General features: G+C 47.2%; 1 protein-coding gene across 3 annotated transcripts in view; it reads right to left on the reverse strand.

Annotated features, from left to right (window-relative positions):
• Window positions 1–1,078: 1,078 nt before the first annotated feature.
• The window catches only part of cdc14ab (cell division cycle 14Ab), a 36,932-nt gene continuing 21,459 nt past the window's right edge, over window positions 1,079–16,551 (reverse strand). Inside the window, exons 12-16 of one of the 3 annotated variants that reach the window (XM_030048756.1) lie at window positions 16,312–16,412; window positions 15,968–16,015; window positions 13,544–13,672; window positions 8,629–8,992; window positions 1,079–4,451 (exon numbers count right to left, since the gene is read on the reverse strand). In XM_030048756.1, the coding sequence (XP_029904616.1) occupies window positions 4,422–4,451; window positions 8,629–8,992; window positions 13,544–13,672; window positions 15,968–16,015; window positions 16,312–16,412 (672 nt within the window). In that variant the 3' untranslated portion in view covers window positions 1,079–4,421. Of the gene's footprint in view, window positions 4,452–6,358; window positions 7,497–8,628; window positions 8,993–13,543; window positions 13,673–15,967; window positions 16,016–16,311; window positions 16,413–16,551 lie in introns of those variants that run through there. The other 2 variants (XM_030048757.1, XM_030048758.1) reach the window with 2 other exon arrangements.

Below are 16,551 nucleotides of genomic sequence, written 5' to 3' on the forward strand. Positions count from 1 at the left end.
GTGTGTGTGTGTATGTATGTGTATATATATAAACATACACACACATATATATCGATATCTATATATATATATATATATATATATATATATCGATATCTATATTTATACATATATATCGATATTTATATCTATCTATATATCGATATATCTATATCGATATAGATATATAGATATATATAGATATAGATATCGATATATGTATATAGATGTGTGTGTGTATACACACACACACACACACACACACACACACACACACACACACACAGTCTGAAGTCTGAACATACAGACAGAGGCCAGGACCTGGCTTAATGAGCTTCGGGCAGACGAGTCTAAACCTGAACTGTCTGCACAGAATAAGGAGAGGCCTGTTTGGCGTAAAGCAGAAGCAGCTCCTCAGCAGAAGCAGCTCCTTCCAGCTGAGCGGCGTGGAGGTGGAGGTGGAGGTGGAGGTGGAGGGGGAGGTGGAGGTGTCACGGTGTGGGGATGCTCTGCTGCAGGACCCGGCCAGCCCTCCATCACAGTCCACCATGAAGTCCTCAGCATGTCAGAGGGGGCTTGAGGAACAGGTGAGACCATCTGTCAGAAAACTGAGGCTGAAGCGGAACTGGATCCTGCAGCATGACTGACCCAAGACAGACGAGCAAAACCACCAAAGACCGGCTGCAGACTGAGAAATGGAGTGTCAAAGGCCAGATCTTCATCCGGCTCAGATGCTGTGGGCTGACCTGAACCTGGCCTTGCCTGCAGGAAACCCCTCAGACATCTCACAGCGGAGAGAACTCTGCACTGAGTGGGACAACCTGATTATAAACTTAGTTATTTCAGCTATTAGGACGAAGGGGGTCCTAATTTCTTCTTCGGTTGGAAAATGCATTTTTGTTGATTTCTTTTGTTTCATAAATAAAACAAGGCTCATTTTTGTTGTTTACCTGCAATCACATCATCTCAAGCTACAGATGCAAATAAAAATAAGATCAGACATTCATATTTTTACATTTCTTAATAAATAACTGTATAGATTGTAGAAACAGAAACAGAAACAGATCCTGCCCACAAAACGAGGACACATGAAGGTAAATAGTGTCAGAACAAAAATTTTATTTGCCCTTTTGTCTGCAGGACGTCTACACAGCGTCCCGTCAGTGAACAGAAACAAATCAGGTACAAATGTTCTCATCGTTTATCACTTTCCTACACAACGTGTTGATCAGTGAAGCAGCTCAGGTTAAAAGAGCGTGACGGAGGTTAACAGAACAGCAACCCGTGAGGGACAAAAAACTCCCCGCTCGCCCCGCCGGGGGTTAAAGGGTTAATGTGAGGCACTTCATCTCTCTGACACGCCCCTCTGCCGCTTCCCTCCAATCACAGGACATGAAGACGATGATGTCACGTTCTGCAGGTGTGTTGGACTGACGGCGCCGTGCTTTCTGCTGAGCTTCCTCTGCTCGGCACCGCCAACCTCAGCTGACCTTCCACAACATTTTCATTTAAGTTTGGACTTTTTGGAAGTTTTGTTACTTATTTATCTATTTATTCCTTTATTTATCAAATATTCCAGTGATTTTCTGGCTGGCGTCTCGACTGTGGTTCACAGGTAAACTGAGCTCAGCTGACAGGAATCTGTTGAATTTGCTCCGATTTCGGTTCATTTCTAGTTTCTGTCTTGTTGCTTCGCTTTGCTCCTTTTAAATAATTTGCTCCGCCTTCCCCGCCATGTAAGAAGCGGCCAGCCAGCTCGTCCAATCAGAACACAGCTGCAGGTGACCCGGCCCCGGCTTACACGCCGTCAAACAGCCAAACGGCAGCAGAAACACATCAGAAAGCACAAATCGGAGGTTTTTAACGATGATTATTGTGTTGAGGGCTGAACTTTCCCTTTCACTGAAACAGTCAGAGGCAATGAGCTGCGATATAAAACTGATAAAAACAGTCATGATGAGACTCTGACGCTCTGTGCTTGTTTTTTTTTTTTAATTTTATTTCAGGATGTGTGTGTGTGAGAACGTGTTTTGGACATCTACTACCTGACAAGGTGCTATAATATTCCTCACCGGGTGTCTTAAGGCTCTGCGAGTGTGACATGTAAACAGCTGCTGGAGAAAATAAGAGGCAGCCGTCCAGAGGAGGTAGAAACTGCTGCAGCGTCGCTTCACACCTCAGAAAAGTCCCTCTGCACAACAGATATTTAATACTTCCTTCATACATTTTAGCCTGTCTGGAGACAAACAGCTGGAGAGCTACAGGCTCCTGCTCAGTACAGTAAGAATGATAACAACATGGACCTTCACCAGAGTTACAGCCCCACCGTGACCGCCGACAAAACATCAAGTGCTGGTGCGCGTTTCCTCACTGATTCTTTCACAAATAATTGTAATTACATCTTAAAAAAGGCTAGCAGGGTTAGAGCACAGGACGGATTTACATTCATGTCATTTCAGAACTGGTTTTCCCATTTTCAAGAGACAAAAAAGTGTCAAACTTCCCTTTCTAAAGGCTAAAAGACCAACTGTTAGTCGGGTCAGCAGCTGCTCATGATGGAGGAACAGATACAGAGAAGTTATAATCAGCCAATAAAACGCCGGCGTCGCTCTGATGAGTTAATCAGAGTGAAAACAGGCCGTGACCTTTCCCTGTCTTTCAGTCCGTCCCGTGACAGGAAGGTCAAAGTTCACCGGTCACACAGCTGACAGAGTGAAGTCATCCAGTGAGTTTTGGTTCCTGCCAGTCGGCACCAGCTGAACTCATTTAATCCCAGAGTTCAGTCCGGATTTGAACGGAGCCTCCTGTCAGTACCAGAGTGTGGAAGCCCGCCCGACACGCCAAGTCCCGCCAGGCTTGGACAAAACTTTAGAAATTATGTTCAGGTTTGGGTCAGGTTTGGTCACGTTGGCGTTATTTTGGTGAATAACGACGGACGTACTGTCTGATCTGAGCAGCTTCCCGTACAGTTTACATGATGACACTGAAGGCAACACGTAGGACGGGCGGTAAAGGAACCCTAGCGATGGGGCTCGGGTCGATTCGGACACAAACGCCGAACGCCTGTACAATAAAACAATAAAACAATACTAACTTGTCATTATTAAAAAAACTGACTGCGGAGCGTCAAACGCAGCCGCAGCTTCCTGTCTGTCCTGCAGGGGGCGATGCCGCTCTGTGCTGCTTCTGTTCTCTGAGTTAATTTCCACGGATGCCCCGCCCACTTCCTGCCAGCACCTGTGTTCACCAGCTTTTTCAGGGCTGATTATTACTAATCTAGGACAATGCTTAGCGATATTAATTTGTGGTAAAGCTGAAACATGCAGTGCTAGAGATGCAGACCAGCCTCGCCTTGAATTAACAAAATATTTAACATTATACTGAATTTTATATCTTTTAAAACTGCAAGTTTCTAAAACTAAGTAAAACTCGCTACAACTTCCTGTCTTTGTCAAACTCAATTAATCACAAATCCACTGGAAAGGGAAACGAGGCCCCGCCCACTCGCCGTTGTCTCTCTGTTTTTCAGGCCGAGAGGCGGAGTCTGACCGGTTTCTCTATCTAACGTCCTGTCAATCAAAATGATCATACTGAAGATTCCGAATATCAGCTGCTTCTGTGTTTACTGGAGCATCTGGACACACACTCTCCCAACACGCTACACACACACACACACACACACACAGCGGCGTGGGCCCGCTCTCCCTGCTCACACACACACACACACACACACACACACACACACACACAGACACAACTGAAACCCGAGTCTGCTCAGTGCAGAGGAATGTGGGTTTAACTTCTGCATAATAAACACACACACTCTCTCTCTCTCACACACACACACACACACACACACACACACACACACACACACACACACACACACACACACACACGGCGGTGTTCCCCTGAGTCTGGATGCTGGGAATTCCTCTCTGGATTTGGAGGAAAATAAAGGCCAGAGTTCGGATGCTGTGATAAACGTGATGAAGGATCTGATTGGTGGTCATGATCAGATGAAGGGGGTGGGGCTTCACCTGGTGGGGGGTGGGGGTGGAGCTACAAACCTTATCAAAAACTGGAATCATCTCTTTAAACAAAACCCACCCGACAAAAATATGTCTTCTTTCTTCAGTACGTACAGAAATATAAAATAGCTTCTCTTATCTAAATATATAATCGCCTTCTTCAGCCAAACAGAAGTGTGCAGACTACATGATATTTACATACAGCTCATTTACATACAGCTCATTTACATACAGTATGAAACAAAATGTGGCTTCAGTCACTGTGCAAGCTCTCTGTACAACAAACTGCCGCGTCACTTCCCTTTTACCATCCAAGAGAGCGGGGGGTCCAGAGACAGCAGGGGGGATTCTGGGTAAGCGGGCAGGATTCGGGGTGGCTTCCTGCGGGGCGCTCAGCGCGGGGCGGCGGCTCTAGTACTGGATGTACTCAGACTGAAGGGACTGCAAGGCAAAGACACGGCCAGTTAAAATCTGACAAACAGATCAAATGTCATGTTCCTTTCCTGAGGCTTTTTAAAATATCAGCTGTTTCATGAAGGCAAACACTCGGACACCAAGCGTCTCCATGTCCCGGAGCCCCAGGCTGGCCCCCGCGAGGCCCCGGACCCCCGACTGCACCTGAGCTCAGGAAACTGTCCAGGTGTCGTGACTTGTCAAACCAACTCGAACATCGTGTTCAAATCATGAAAAATCACTGCAACAGATTTTTGTCTGGTGAAAATTAACCCTTTGACCCCGAGCACAGTCACTGGATGTCTGTCAGAAACATGCAGGTATTGATTACTGTCGCATTTGTATAAACAAGCAAAATATCACAGACATATTAGTTAAGAATGCTAAATATTACTGGAACATAAGTAAAACATTAGCAAAAAGAAAACAGAAACAGGGCTGATTGGTGCCACAGGTCAGATTTCTCGTGTTTGAATGTTTGTTAAACTGTCCCTCATGTTGCTGAGGGCCCCTCGAGGCCCCCGGACCCCAGTTTGAACGCCAGTTTGAACCCCGGGTCACCACACAGGACATGATGACATCAAGCAGTCAGACAGTGGGCAGATATGTGAGGGTCGCTTTAGTCAATGAGTCTGATTGTCAGCTAAACCCCGTCCACCTGGTGCACCGAGGAGGTTAAACTGAACACACCTCCAATCATTTCCAGGTGTGCCCGTCACCTGCAGAAACAGGAAACACTTCCTGCCGTCACAGGAACTACTAAACAGTGACCTGCTGTGAATAAAGCGGCTGATGATGATGCTGATGATGATGATGATGATGATGATGATGATGCTGCATCCCTGCAGGTTAATGAGCTCACTGCTGCCGTTTCCTCTGTGCTTCTGGTTTGCAATGAAACCCAGGAGCTCGTGGACAGGCTTTTATTTTGAAAACTTTAATTCCACCCTCCCCTTAACAAAATTCACTTTTTCATTTTTTGGGGGGGATTTTTTTTGCTCGTTGTCTTGTCATGATTTTTTTTTTGTTTGTTTGTTTTTACCAATTTTCCAGTAATGTTTTACTAATTTTTGTTTTTTTTTCTTCTTGTGACTGTTTAGTAATTTCTTGCTAATTTTAAGCCCTTCTCTTGCAGACGTGCTCATGACCTTTTCCTGCTGTTTTTGAAGGAACTCAGGTGAATTTACTCAGATTTCAACAAACAACAGGATCTCACAGGTGCTGCTTGGTTTGTTGCTCTGTAGCTTTGGTCATGTGCCTTCCACTACCAATATCTCTGATACAGCTTGTTTTGGCTGCAGCTGGCTCTTTGAGCACAGGGACATTCCCCTGTGGGACGTCCCGACTGGGACCAACGCTGAAAGGAACGCAGCAGATTTTAAATCCAGTCCTGGAACAAAGTGAACGAGAAGCTTCAGGGGAAGGAAGGACAAGAAGAAGAAAACGGCAAATAAACAAACAAACAAGCACAGGCACACACACACACACCACTTATTGCTGTAAGCCTCCTACTGCCATGCTGTTACCATAGAAACCACTGCTTCTTATTGGCCCCATGTATTTATCTCAATAATAAGAGACAGATTTAGCAGATTTCTCGCTGGGTTTCCGAGCTGCAGGCTGCGTCCTTCCTGAGCTAAAAGCCACAAATGGAGAGCTGGAAACGAGCCTGAAGGTTTGAGGCAGGAACGAATCAGATTGCAGTCAGTCTGAAGCTCCTGTGCACAGGAAATTCTCTGCCCCCCCACCCCAACCCTCTGAGCAGATTAAAATCTGAAGTGAAACACATTTGACAAAAACAGAGCTTGATATTTTCTGAAAACAGAGAGAATAAATCTTTTAATAATAAACCTTGTGCGCCTCTCAGCATGAGGTCTGCCGCCGCTGACGGAGCATGCGTAATGGTGTCCGTCTGGACTGGAGTTATTTCTCCGTGTCACTCAGGAAGAGCTGAATAGTTTCATTATTTAGTTTTGAGCTGTTGAATGGACGCCTCGCCCGCCCCGCCCAGCCCGCGCGTACAAAGGCTCGCTCCTCTGAAGCGCGGCAGCACGGCCTGACCTGCGGGACCTTTTTCCCCACCGAGGGAAAATCCAACCTCCTTCATGCTCCAAAAATGCCAGAGCTCCTGCTGGGCGAGGCCGGACACGTCCTCACCTCAGGCCAAGTTCCTCTCTCAGGACATTAACAGTCGGGTCATTTCTTGTTGAGCTGCTCGGTGCCTTTTACCTCCATGTTTTCAACAGGCAGAGGATCAACAGAGCATCAACGGCGGCTGATTGATTTTTTGACAGAAAAAGAGAGGCAGGACAGGCAGGGAGAGAGAGGAACGGGTCTGAGCTGGATTCAAACCCTCAACCTTGACCCATGCTACACCTGTCCCAGGTGAGCCTCCGGGGCGCCGGCTCAGCTGTTTTGTCTCCTGTCATGTGACCACAGGTTCAGAATGAAGCCACAGTTCAGCTCAGAGTGTGATCACATGCTGATTTAGTTATTTAGCTGTTTTTGTGGCTGGTTTGGGCTTCTGCCTGAGCTCGTCTGCCAAACACAAAGCATGAAGAACATCTGGAAGCCGGTCCCCTTGCTCCGGGCTTCTTGCTCCGGGCTTCTTGCTCCGGGCTCCTTGCCCCAGGCTCCTTGCTCCACGCTCCTTGCTCCGGGCTTCTTGCTCCGGGCCCCGGGCTCCCAGCACCAGCAGCTTGGAGTTAGTGTGTGTTAGTGAAGCAGAGAAACAGACCACAGCCCTGAAGCCTCACACTGTGCACACTAGGCCCAGCAACATGAACATACAACACCTGAAGACCAACACAGTCAGACAAGGGGTTCAAAGTGGGGTTCGGGGCCCCCAGGGGTCCCTGAGGGTCTTTCGGGTAATCCTCAGTTTAATTTTATTGTAATTTGATTCAATAGAAAATATTAGAATACAGAAAATGTGTGAGCGATCAGTTGACAAATGGTGGTGAGATTAAACCAGAAAGAAGAAAGTCTGACAGCCAAACCCTTTGGCACCTCACTGAGTTTCTGTCACAGACACTGGAAGAAGATGATCAGCAAATAAGTTACAGAGAAAAATATTACAGGGAATATTAGTAAAACAGCAAAAGAAAAAAAAATACAGAAAATTAGTAAAGCAATATTTAAAAAAAAAAATGACAAAAAAAAACTATAATGGTCGAAATGATGCTGGCTGGATATCCCTGGTCCCTGCAGGCCAAAAGGACTTTTTACGGGGGTCTGCAGGTTACTGACCACTCGGGGTCCAGGACATGAAGACGTTTGAAAACCCCTGCTCTAAATAATGAAGAATAATGTTAGTAATCCTCTGGTTAGGGTTAGTTTCTTGATGCAGTGCAGAGGCATCAGGGTTTCAGACCTGCTCACACCCAAACCACAAAACTACAACTAATCAAGAACTGCTCACGCCGAGTCTGACGGGGAGTTTGCTTCACTAACTGAAAGTGAAAAGTGGAATCTTCTGGATTGTGTGTGTGTGTGTGTGTGTGTGTGTCCAGTTTGGTCGAGAAAACCACACACACTAATCAAGAAAAGTTAGCCCTCCATCATAGATCTCTCAGCCCCTGTATCATGTAGAGATTTAAAAACAGACGGATGTAGGCGGAGTGATATTTCAGACTCGGTGTGAGGAAGTTTCTTTTGTAAATCTTAGTGTGCGTGTTTTTTTCTTGGGCCTGGGTGTGATCAGGCTGCAGAACAAGGCAGACACAGCAGGACTGGAGAGTTCAGCTCAGAACAGATGGAACAGATGGAATTAGCAAGACGGAGGGCTGGACAATATAGCAATGATCAATATTATCTCAATATAGTGATTTTAGATATTGTAATACACCTAATCTGAGATAAGTGTCTTTTAGTGGTTTGAAAGCTGCATTACAGTAAAGAAACTGAGACTGTTCTGATTCTTCTGCCTGGTCTTAATGTCCAAATGACTTATTATTAAAAACCTCTCATGTAAATCTGTGATGAAAGCAGCAGCTGTCATCCTGTCATCGCCCTGCATCATCACAACTCTGTGAGCTCTGATTGTCCATACCGCCCAGCCCTACGGAGAGAGAGAGAGAGAGAGAGAGAGAGAGAGAGAGAGAGAGAGTGTGTGTGTGTGTGTGTATGAGTGTGTGTGGGCTGGGATGGGGGGTCCAGGACTTACAGGGATGGAGCGGCTGAGGTAGCGTCCGGACGGACCCTTCAGAGCGCTGTAGGGGCCCTGCTGGGACCGGTAGGGGCCGAATTCCTGCGCCCCTGGCCTGCCCGGGTGGCCAAAGGCCGGGCCTGTCCCTGCACTACCCGCAGGGGACGCCACAGAGCCCATGTACTGAGCGTTGTTGTTGACTTCATGCTGAGGGTTACGCAGCCCGTTAGCATACCGAGGCAGAGTGGCGGGGGCGGGGATGGATGAAGAGGAGGAGGAGGGAGGAGGCAGAGCGGCGTAGGGGGGGTTCCTGTCCTCCTCAGCGGCGTCGGCGCTGTACAGGTCACCGAGGGAACTGGCGAGCCTGGAGTTGATGGCGGTGCTGAGGTGAACAGACACAGACTCAACAACATACAGCTGGAACACTGGCTCTCACATGGGGGCGAGGAACGCCCAGGGGTATGCTGCAGTGCTGCATGTCAGAACGTTCTTTACATGTTCTTTTAAGAAACATCAGTCATGCATAATGCCTACAATAATGCCTACACTATAATAAGCTGAATAAAAACTGTAAATGTGAGTTTGATAAAGCACATGTTCTCTTCAGTTCTCTCTCTGGGTTCCTGAAGGTGTCAGATGTGTGTGTTTGTGGTTTCAATCTGCTGCCGTGGTCATGGAGCGAGGACGTTTGTTCGCTCTGAGCAGGAAGACGAGACCAAACAAATCCAGAAAGTGGATCAGTGGTTGAAGCTGGAAACAAGGAGGAAGAAGAGACGAAGAAGCAGAAACACAAACAAGAGAATCTGCTCAGCATCAGGTTGTTGGTTCACACTGATGGAGCTGGACTGACCCTCTGACCACAGGAGGCTCAACTGGTCAGGACCAACTGGACTGACCCTCTGACCACAGGAGGCTCAACTGGTCAGGACCAACTGGACTGGGACATATTTCAGAGGGGAACGTTACTGAAAAACAGTTGGTGAGGTGGAGGACTGAAGACGAGGCCTCACCTGCCTACAACATAACAGCTGATCCTGGTGCAGCGATGCAGCGCCGTGTGACATCACTGAGGAAAGGCCCCATATTGCACCAAACAGTCCCGCATGTAAACGCTCTGTCATCACGTCTCTTACAATACACAATCTGACAAACTGAGGCTGTCAACATATTTGGCAGAACTGTGGAGAAATCACAGCAGAGGAACCGCAGAGCGCTGTGTGTTTTATCTCCAGCCGACCTTCTGCCCCGAGGTTCTGCAGAAAACCACGTCCTGACAGAATGTACTACAACTTCTCTCCTCTGTGGGTTGAACAGGATTCTGGCAGTTTTTCGCTCTCTACACATTTTCCATACGTTCTCTGCGCGTTCTCAGTGCGTTCTCAGTACGTTCTCTGCACGTTCTCAGTTTGTTCTCAGTGTGTTCTCAGTTTGTTCTCTGCGCATTCTCAGTGTGTTCTCCACACGTTCTCAGTGTGTTCTCCACACATTCTCAGTAGGGTTGGGAATCTCTGGCATGAGGCCGATTCGATACATATCTAGATACACGGGTTACGATTCAATTCAAAAACGATATATTTTTAATACAGAACGATTCGATACGATTCGATACAGTTTAAGAACGATACGATTCGATACGATTCGATACGGTTTAAGAACGATACGATTCGATACGGTTTAAGAACGATACAATTCGATACAGTGTAAAAACAATACGATAGTTAACATTTGTTGATGTAGACCAGGCATCACCAAATGGTGGACCGCGGTCCGGGCACGGAACCAGTGGCGGTTCTGTCTGGACCCGTGACAACAAGAGAGCACTGTTTACTTCAGATCTTTTGTAGCACAGAGGAAATATGCTTCTCAAACACTCAGTATTTAGTGTTAGTGTATGTTTATGAGTTGTAGAACATAATAAATTATCTTGAAGGAGTAGATGTTTACCAGTAAGTTTGACTCCAATAATTTAACAATATGTTAAATAATTTAACAATATGTTAAATTATTATTTGTTTTAAAAATTTTAATTACTTATCAAACAGACCTAACAATTCAACAACCAATGAATGAGCAGGAGTATGCCTGTGATGACATAGATTGAATATGAAGCCAAAGTGATACCTCTTCTCTGAACAGACAAGCTACGCCAGTGTGCTGCTGTTAGCCAGTGAAAATAGAGCGGAGTGGCACCTCTTCACTTTGTTACAAAATCTGTCAGTGCGCTGCTGTAGCTGGAAAGTTTCTCTGCCTTTTGGACTCGTACGGTGCCAGTGCAGTTGTTGTAATTTTTTTCTTGGTGGTGCAGGTGCAGGTGAAACGACTGGAGGGGTTGTGCCACCCAGATTTGACCTCACAGGGCGCCAACCAGCTCTGCGCTGCGCCCTCGCGTCCCGCGATCACATACACAGTGGCTCTGTCCCAATTCAAAGGTTGTACGCTACCTAGGTTGTATTTGTAGGCTGCTTACATCACGGCGGCGTGACAAGTGCTGTCCCAATTCAATTTTACCACGCGGGGTCCTGCAAATGCAGCCGACAGATCCAGCCTATTTTTGACTAATTTGCAGGAAACACCTCCACGATGCTTCGCGGCCGACATCACAGCCTACTTCCCAGGGTACCTTTCGGTCCGGTTGAATTTCTGGATCAGCCACCATTGATGGAATCATGAAGCCTGTTTTAGACCGTCTTAATGTTTATATCATGACGTTTTGATAAGTTTTCATGCCTATAATTACCACCATAGATTCGGTTTAGCTGTTAACTGTATCCAAACAATGCCTGTAAATGCAAGTTTAGTTAGATGAGTTAGATAGGCATTTTGCATGATGTTTCCATAGCAACCATCAGCGCATCAGGTAAGTTACAATGTAGCCATGTGTACAATTACTTTAATTGGGATAGTCTGTTGCAATTTGTGAGGTGTAACAATTATCTTAATTTTCTGAATCTTCACGAAGACAAAATAAAATAAAATACATAAAACTACAGAATCCATGTTGTCCATCTTGAGAGCGTTGAAGCTGCTTATGGTTTTGTTTCATGCACAGGTGTTCACCGACACACCTCCCAAACCTACTTCGGCATTTTACGCTGCAACACTCGAATGCGCTTCGGGAAGCCTCGATAATAATGACGTAGGAATCCTCCGCAGGCTACACCGTCCCAATTCACTAAACTTTTAGTTCCGGTAAACTTGATATCGGCACCTACGTCGGACGCCTCCTACGTGGGCACTGTGGGCTGCGACCTAGTAGTCATCTAGCCCTTCGATTGAGACAGACCCAATGAATGGCTGTGGTGGCCGAGGTCTGCGCCGAGCACGCGCTGTATGAAAGCCCCTTAACGTTACGGAGCGGGAGAGTCCTTTTCGTGAGCGCTCGCGTTGTTTAGAGATTAAAACTGTAAAGCCTCAGGCAACCGACTCCTAGTCTCACGATATCCAATTCACAACTCTACAATCGATTCATCTAAGGATTCATGGCTGATTCGTATCGATTGAGGAGTCTGCTACCGGTACAGCCGTATCTCTTGCCTGTAAAATCGGTTATCCGGTCGTATCGGTTTTTCGTTCCCAACCCTAGTTCTCAGTTTGTTCTCTGCTCGTTCTCAGTGTGTTCTCCACACATTCTCAGTGTGTTCTCCACACGTTCTCAGTGTGTTCTCCACACGTTCTCAGTGCGTTCTCAGTTTGTTCTCTGTGCATTCTCAGTGTGTTCTCTGCGGGCTCTAGACCACAGATTTGTTCAACACATGTCACAAGACAAACGGAAACACGACCCTCCAATGACCATGGCATCGTCCCACAATGCCGAGCTCTTCCTCTGTTCCTGTCCAATCAGAGCAGCCGTTCAATTAGCATCAAATCATTTCACACAGGAAGCTGCAGACCTTTAACATCATTTATATTTAAAACTCAAACTTTACCTTCAGCTCATAAAATTACCTCTCAAAATCTGAGAATCTATCAAACCTGCAGCTACAGAGTACTAACAAGTACTACTATCTGTATTAGTACTAACAGGTACTACTATCTGTATTAGTACTAACAGGTACTACTATCTGCATTTCAGTACTATCTGTCAGTGGCGGTTCTGCCTGTTGCCGCCCTAGGCGAAATTACTGCCTTGCACCCTTCCATGTTAGTACTCCAACCCCCCCACCCCCCGAGAGCGACAACTTCCCAGACGGTAACAGCCGCTGGAGGCGCCCCCCCCACCACAGCCGGCCGCTGTGCACGGCACCTTGTCAGCACGCACAGCGTCTGCAGCTGCATTCATAATAGATTTTTTTTTAAGTGCTCGTGTCGCCCCGGGCGACTGCCCGCGTCACCCATGTCAAAACCCACTACTGCTATCTGTGTTAGTACTGACAGGTACTACTATGTGCATTTTAGTACTCTCTGTGTGTTAGTACTGACAGGTAGTACTCTCTGTGTGTTAGTACTGACAGGTAGTACTCTCTCTATGTGTTAGTACTGACAGGTAGTACTCTCTGTGTGTTAGTACTGACAGGTAGTACTCTCTCTATGTGTTAGTACTGACAGGTAGTACTCTCTATGTGTTAGTACTGACAGGTAGTACTCTCTCTGTGTGTTAGTACTGACAGGTAGTACTCTGTGTGTTAGTACTGACAGGTAGTACTCTCTGTGTGTTAGTACTGACAGGTAGTACTCTCTCTGTGTGTTAGTAAAGACAGGTAGTACTCTGTGTGTTAGTACTGACAGGTAGTTCTCTCTCTGTGTGTTAGTACTGACAGGTAGTACTCTGTGTATTAGTACTGACAGGTAGTACTCTGTGTATTAGTACTGACAGACTGCTGCTGGGAAGAGGAAAGACAGGACAAAGTTAAAGAGCAGGGGAGCTGAGGAGCAAACAGGAAGTGGACAGGAAGAGGAGCGAGGGGGAGGGGCAGGAAGTGGGCGTGACGCTGACCTCCTGAAGTTGGATGCTGATGATGATGGAGTTCGTCCAATCCTCTTGGCTGCGGCAGAAGCAGAGGATGCTGGGAGTTTGGAGGACTTGAGGGGAGAGGCAGGGCCTTGGCCGAGTCCCATCTGCATTCTATAGGGAGAGAGAGAGAGACAGACAGACAGAGAGACAGAGAGAGAGACAGACAGAGAGAGAGAGACAGTTTATTTGCCATTGGCACTACACTGGACAGCAGCAGCAGAGCTGTGAGGACGGAGCATGAAGGCAAAGGGACGGCGTAAAAAACAATGTAAAACTGTGAGACAGTATAAAAACATGAGACAATATAAAAAACAATGAAGGATAATAATAAAAGGAGACAGGCCGACACTCGCCTGGCACAGAATGCAGCTGCATTTGATAATTAGAGTTACTCAAATTAAATTCATGATTAAAATTATTCAGGACGACAACCAACTGACACACAAAGTGCACAAATGCAAGAATATAAAGTAGATGATTTTAAATTAGGATTATTCAGGCTGATGGTCTGAGCGTGAGGCGGTCAGTGACGGTCTGACAGACACGCAGCTCAGGGAGGAGACCGGCAGCAGAGCGGGAGCCCGGGAGGGTTACGGAGCCCGGGAGGGTTACGGAGCCCGGGAGGGTTATGGAGCCCGGGAGGGTCACGGAGCCCGGGACGTTTATGGAGCCCGGGAGGGTTATGGAGCCTGGGAGGGTTATGGAGCCTGGGAGGGTTACGGAGCCCGGGACGTTTATGGAGCCCGGGAGGGTTATGGAGCCTGGGAGGGTTACGGAGCCCGGGACGTTTATGGAGCCCGGGAGAGTTATGGAGCCTGGGAGGGTTACGGAGCTGGGACGTTTATGGAGCCCGGGAGGGTTACGGAGCTCGGGAGGGTTACGGAGCCCGGGAGGGTTACGGAGCCCGGGAGGTTTATGGAGCCCGGGACGTTTATGGAGCCTGGGAGGGTTACGGAGCCCGGGACGTTTATGGAGCCCGGGAGAGTTATGGAGCAATGTCGGCAGCGGGACAACCAGGAGGGGCAGGAACACTGACGGCCGGGACAAGAGCCGTCCCTCAGCCAGCTGCACGACTCTGATCAGAGATTTCAGGTCCTGTACAGGTAAACTACCACACCACGCCGTAAGTGACCGTAAGGAAACTCTCAATAACAAACCAACAGAAATGACCTAAAATCTGTCCGTTTAAGGTGAATTCCTTTAAGTTGCATAAAAAGTGAGGGAGAGAGCAAGATTTTGATATTACAGAATTTTGTAAAAAGCTTTGACAATAACATCTTATTTGTTCATGCCATTAAAGCAGAAGTTAATTGAGCTGATAGACAGAGAGAGAGAGAGAGACATCAGTTCACCTGGAGACACAGTGCCACCTGCTGGTCTTGGTGTGCAGGTCAGCTGCTCTAACAGAATCATGTGCAAAAGCTGAAGGGGATCCTATTCTATTGTATTTGAACCTGAAGGAACAAACGTCCCAGATGGAGTTTGGGCGCTCAGGTCTCTCTCGTCTGTCTGCAGGTGAGGCGAGCAGAGGCAGGAAGCTGTGGCTCACCGCCTGCGTTTACATCCAATATCAGCCCCATCACCATCAACATGCCTCACGGCGCCGCCTCAGCCAGAAAAGACTGATCAGACGGGATTTTCAACCTTTGATAATCCGTTTCATAGGAAAATATTAGCGCCTAATAAGCATGTAAACTCTTAATCTGCTGGTTTCTTCCTTTGGGAATAAAATCTGTTCTTTCTGTGTGTTTAGCCAACACACAACTTCCCTCGGGCATCAATAATGTTTGCCCCGGGTGGGGGGAACAGCGGGTGGCATGACGAGTTTCTGGGGGGCACAGCGACACGGCGGCACCGAACACGTGGCTGATAACAGGTTTTCTGTTGTGAAAGGTTAAACCTTTAAAGGATCGGCGGTGGAACGGCTGGGAACCACAAAGCCAGAATCCTCCAAACCATCAAGCAAATCTAAAACCTGCTGGAGAAGTCTGGCGGCTAAAAGTCCAAACCAGGTTTCATTTTTCCCGTCTGATGGACGGCCTGATGGCAGAACATGACTCAGCCTGGATTATATTTAGATTAGATTTACATTTCCTGCAGATTACAGCCGCTTTGAGCAGGTCAATAAAAGCTGTACTCTCCACTGTCTCTCTCCACTGAGACTGAATAATGCCAAAAAATAATCTTTAAAGAAGAATGAGGATGTATCTGCTTTTCACCCCTGGGCCGTGACAGGAAGGACGACACGAGACACGAGCGGCCGAGCGGCAAGGAGTTCAGTCCGACATTAAAACACATCCAAGTCACATCCCGGACCCGACAGGCCGGACCGAGTCAGAGCTTTGAAACAGGAAGTGATGTAAAAGACGAGGAGCTGCAGGTGCGGGCAGGGCGGAGCTCTCCTACCTGAACGGCTGGGACGTCGACCTGCTGTGCATCTTCATCTCCTCCAGCCTGAAACAGCAGACCAGCAGTCAGCCTGAGCTCTGAGCACAGCAACACACACCTCACCCAACTACTCTGAGGATTTGATTTTGTTTTTTCATACAGTGCACAAACCACATGACACACTGACAACACAATAACACTCACTGTACGCTACCAAGCTCTCAAATTAAAAAAAATAACTGACAACAAAATAAATTAAGATGTAACAAGTCAAGTAAAAAAGCTACTAAGAGTAAAGCAATGAAAAAATAATTAAAATTTTAAAAAAGGGACAAAAAAGGAGAGAAGGTGGTGGTTCTTACCTCAAGGCTCCTGTGGTGGCGGGGCGGGGGGGACGCCGCCCCTTTAAGGCTCGTAGTTTGTCTCCCTGGGTCAGTCCCACCCCGCTTTCTCCTAATTCCCTCTGGAAGGTAAATCACACACTTATATTGCCAAAGCAAATAACACATAACGCTTTGTAGTGGAGACTCTGGGGGTCGCTTGTTTTTAGGTGGTTGTAGAATTTGATGGCTCTTTTTTTGACTGTAATTTGTAGGGGGTAC

This window comes from Myripristis murdjan, chromosome 4, assembly GCF_902150065.1.
Source record: "Myripristis murdjan chromosome 4, fMyrMur1.1, whole genome shotgun sequence".
Classification (NCBI taxonomy): domain Eukaryota; kingdom Metazoa; phylum Chordata; class Actinopteri; order Holocentriformes; family Holocentridae; genus Myripristis; species Myripristis murdjan.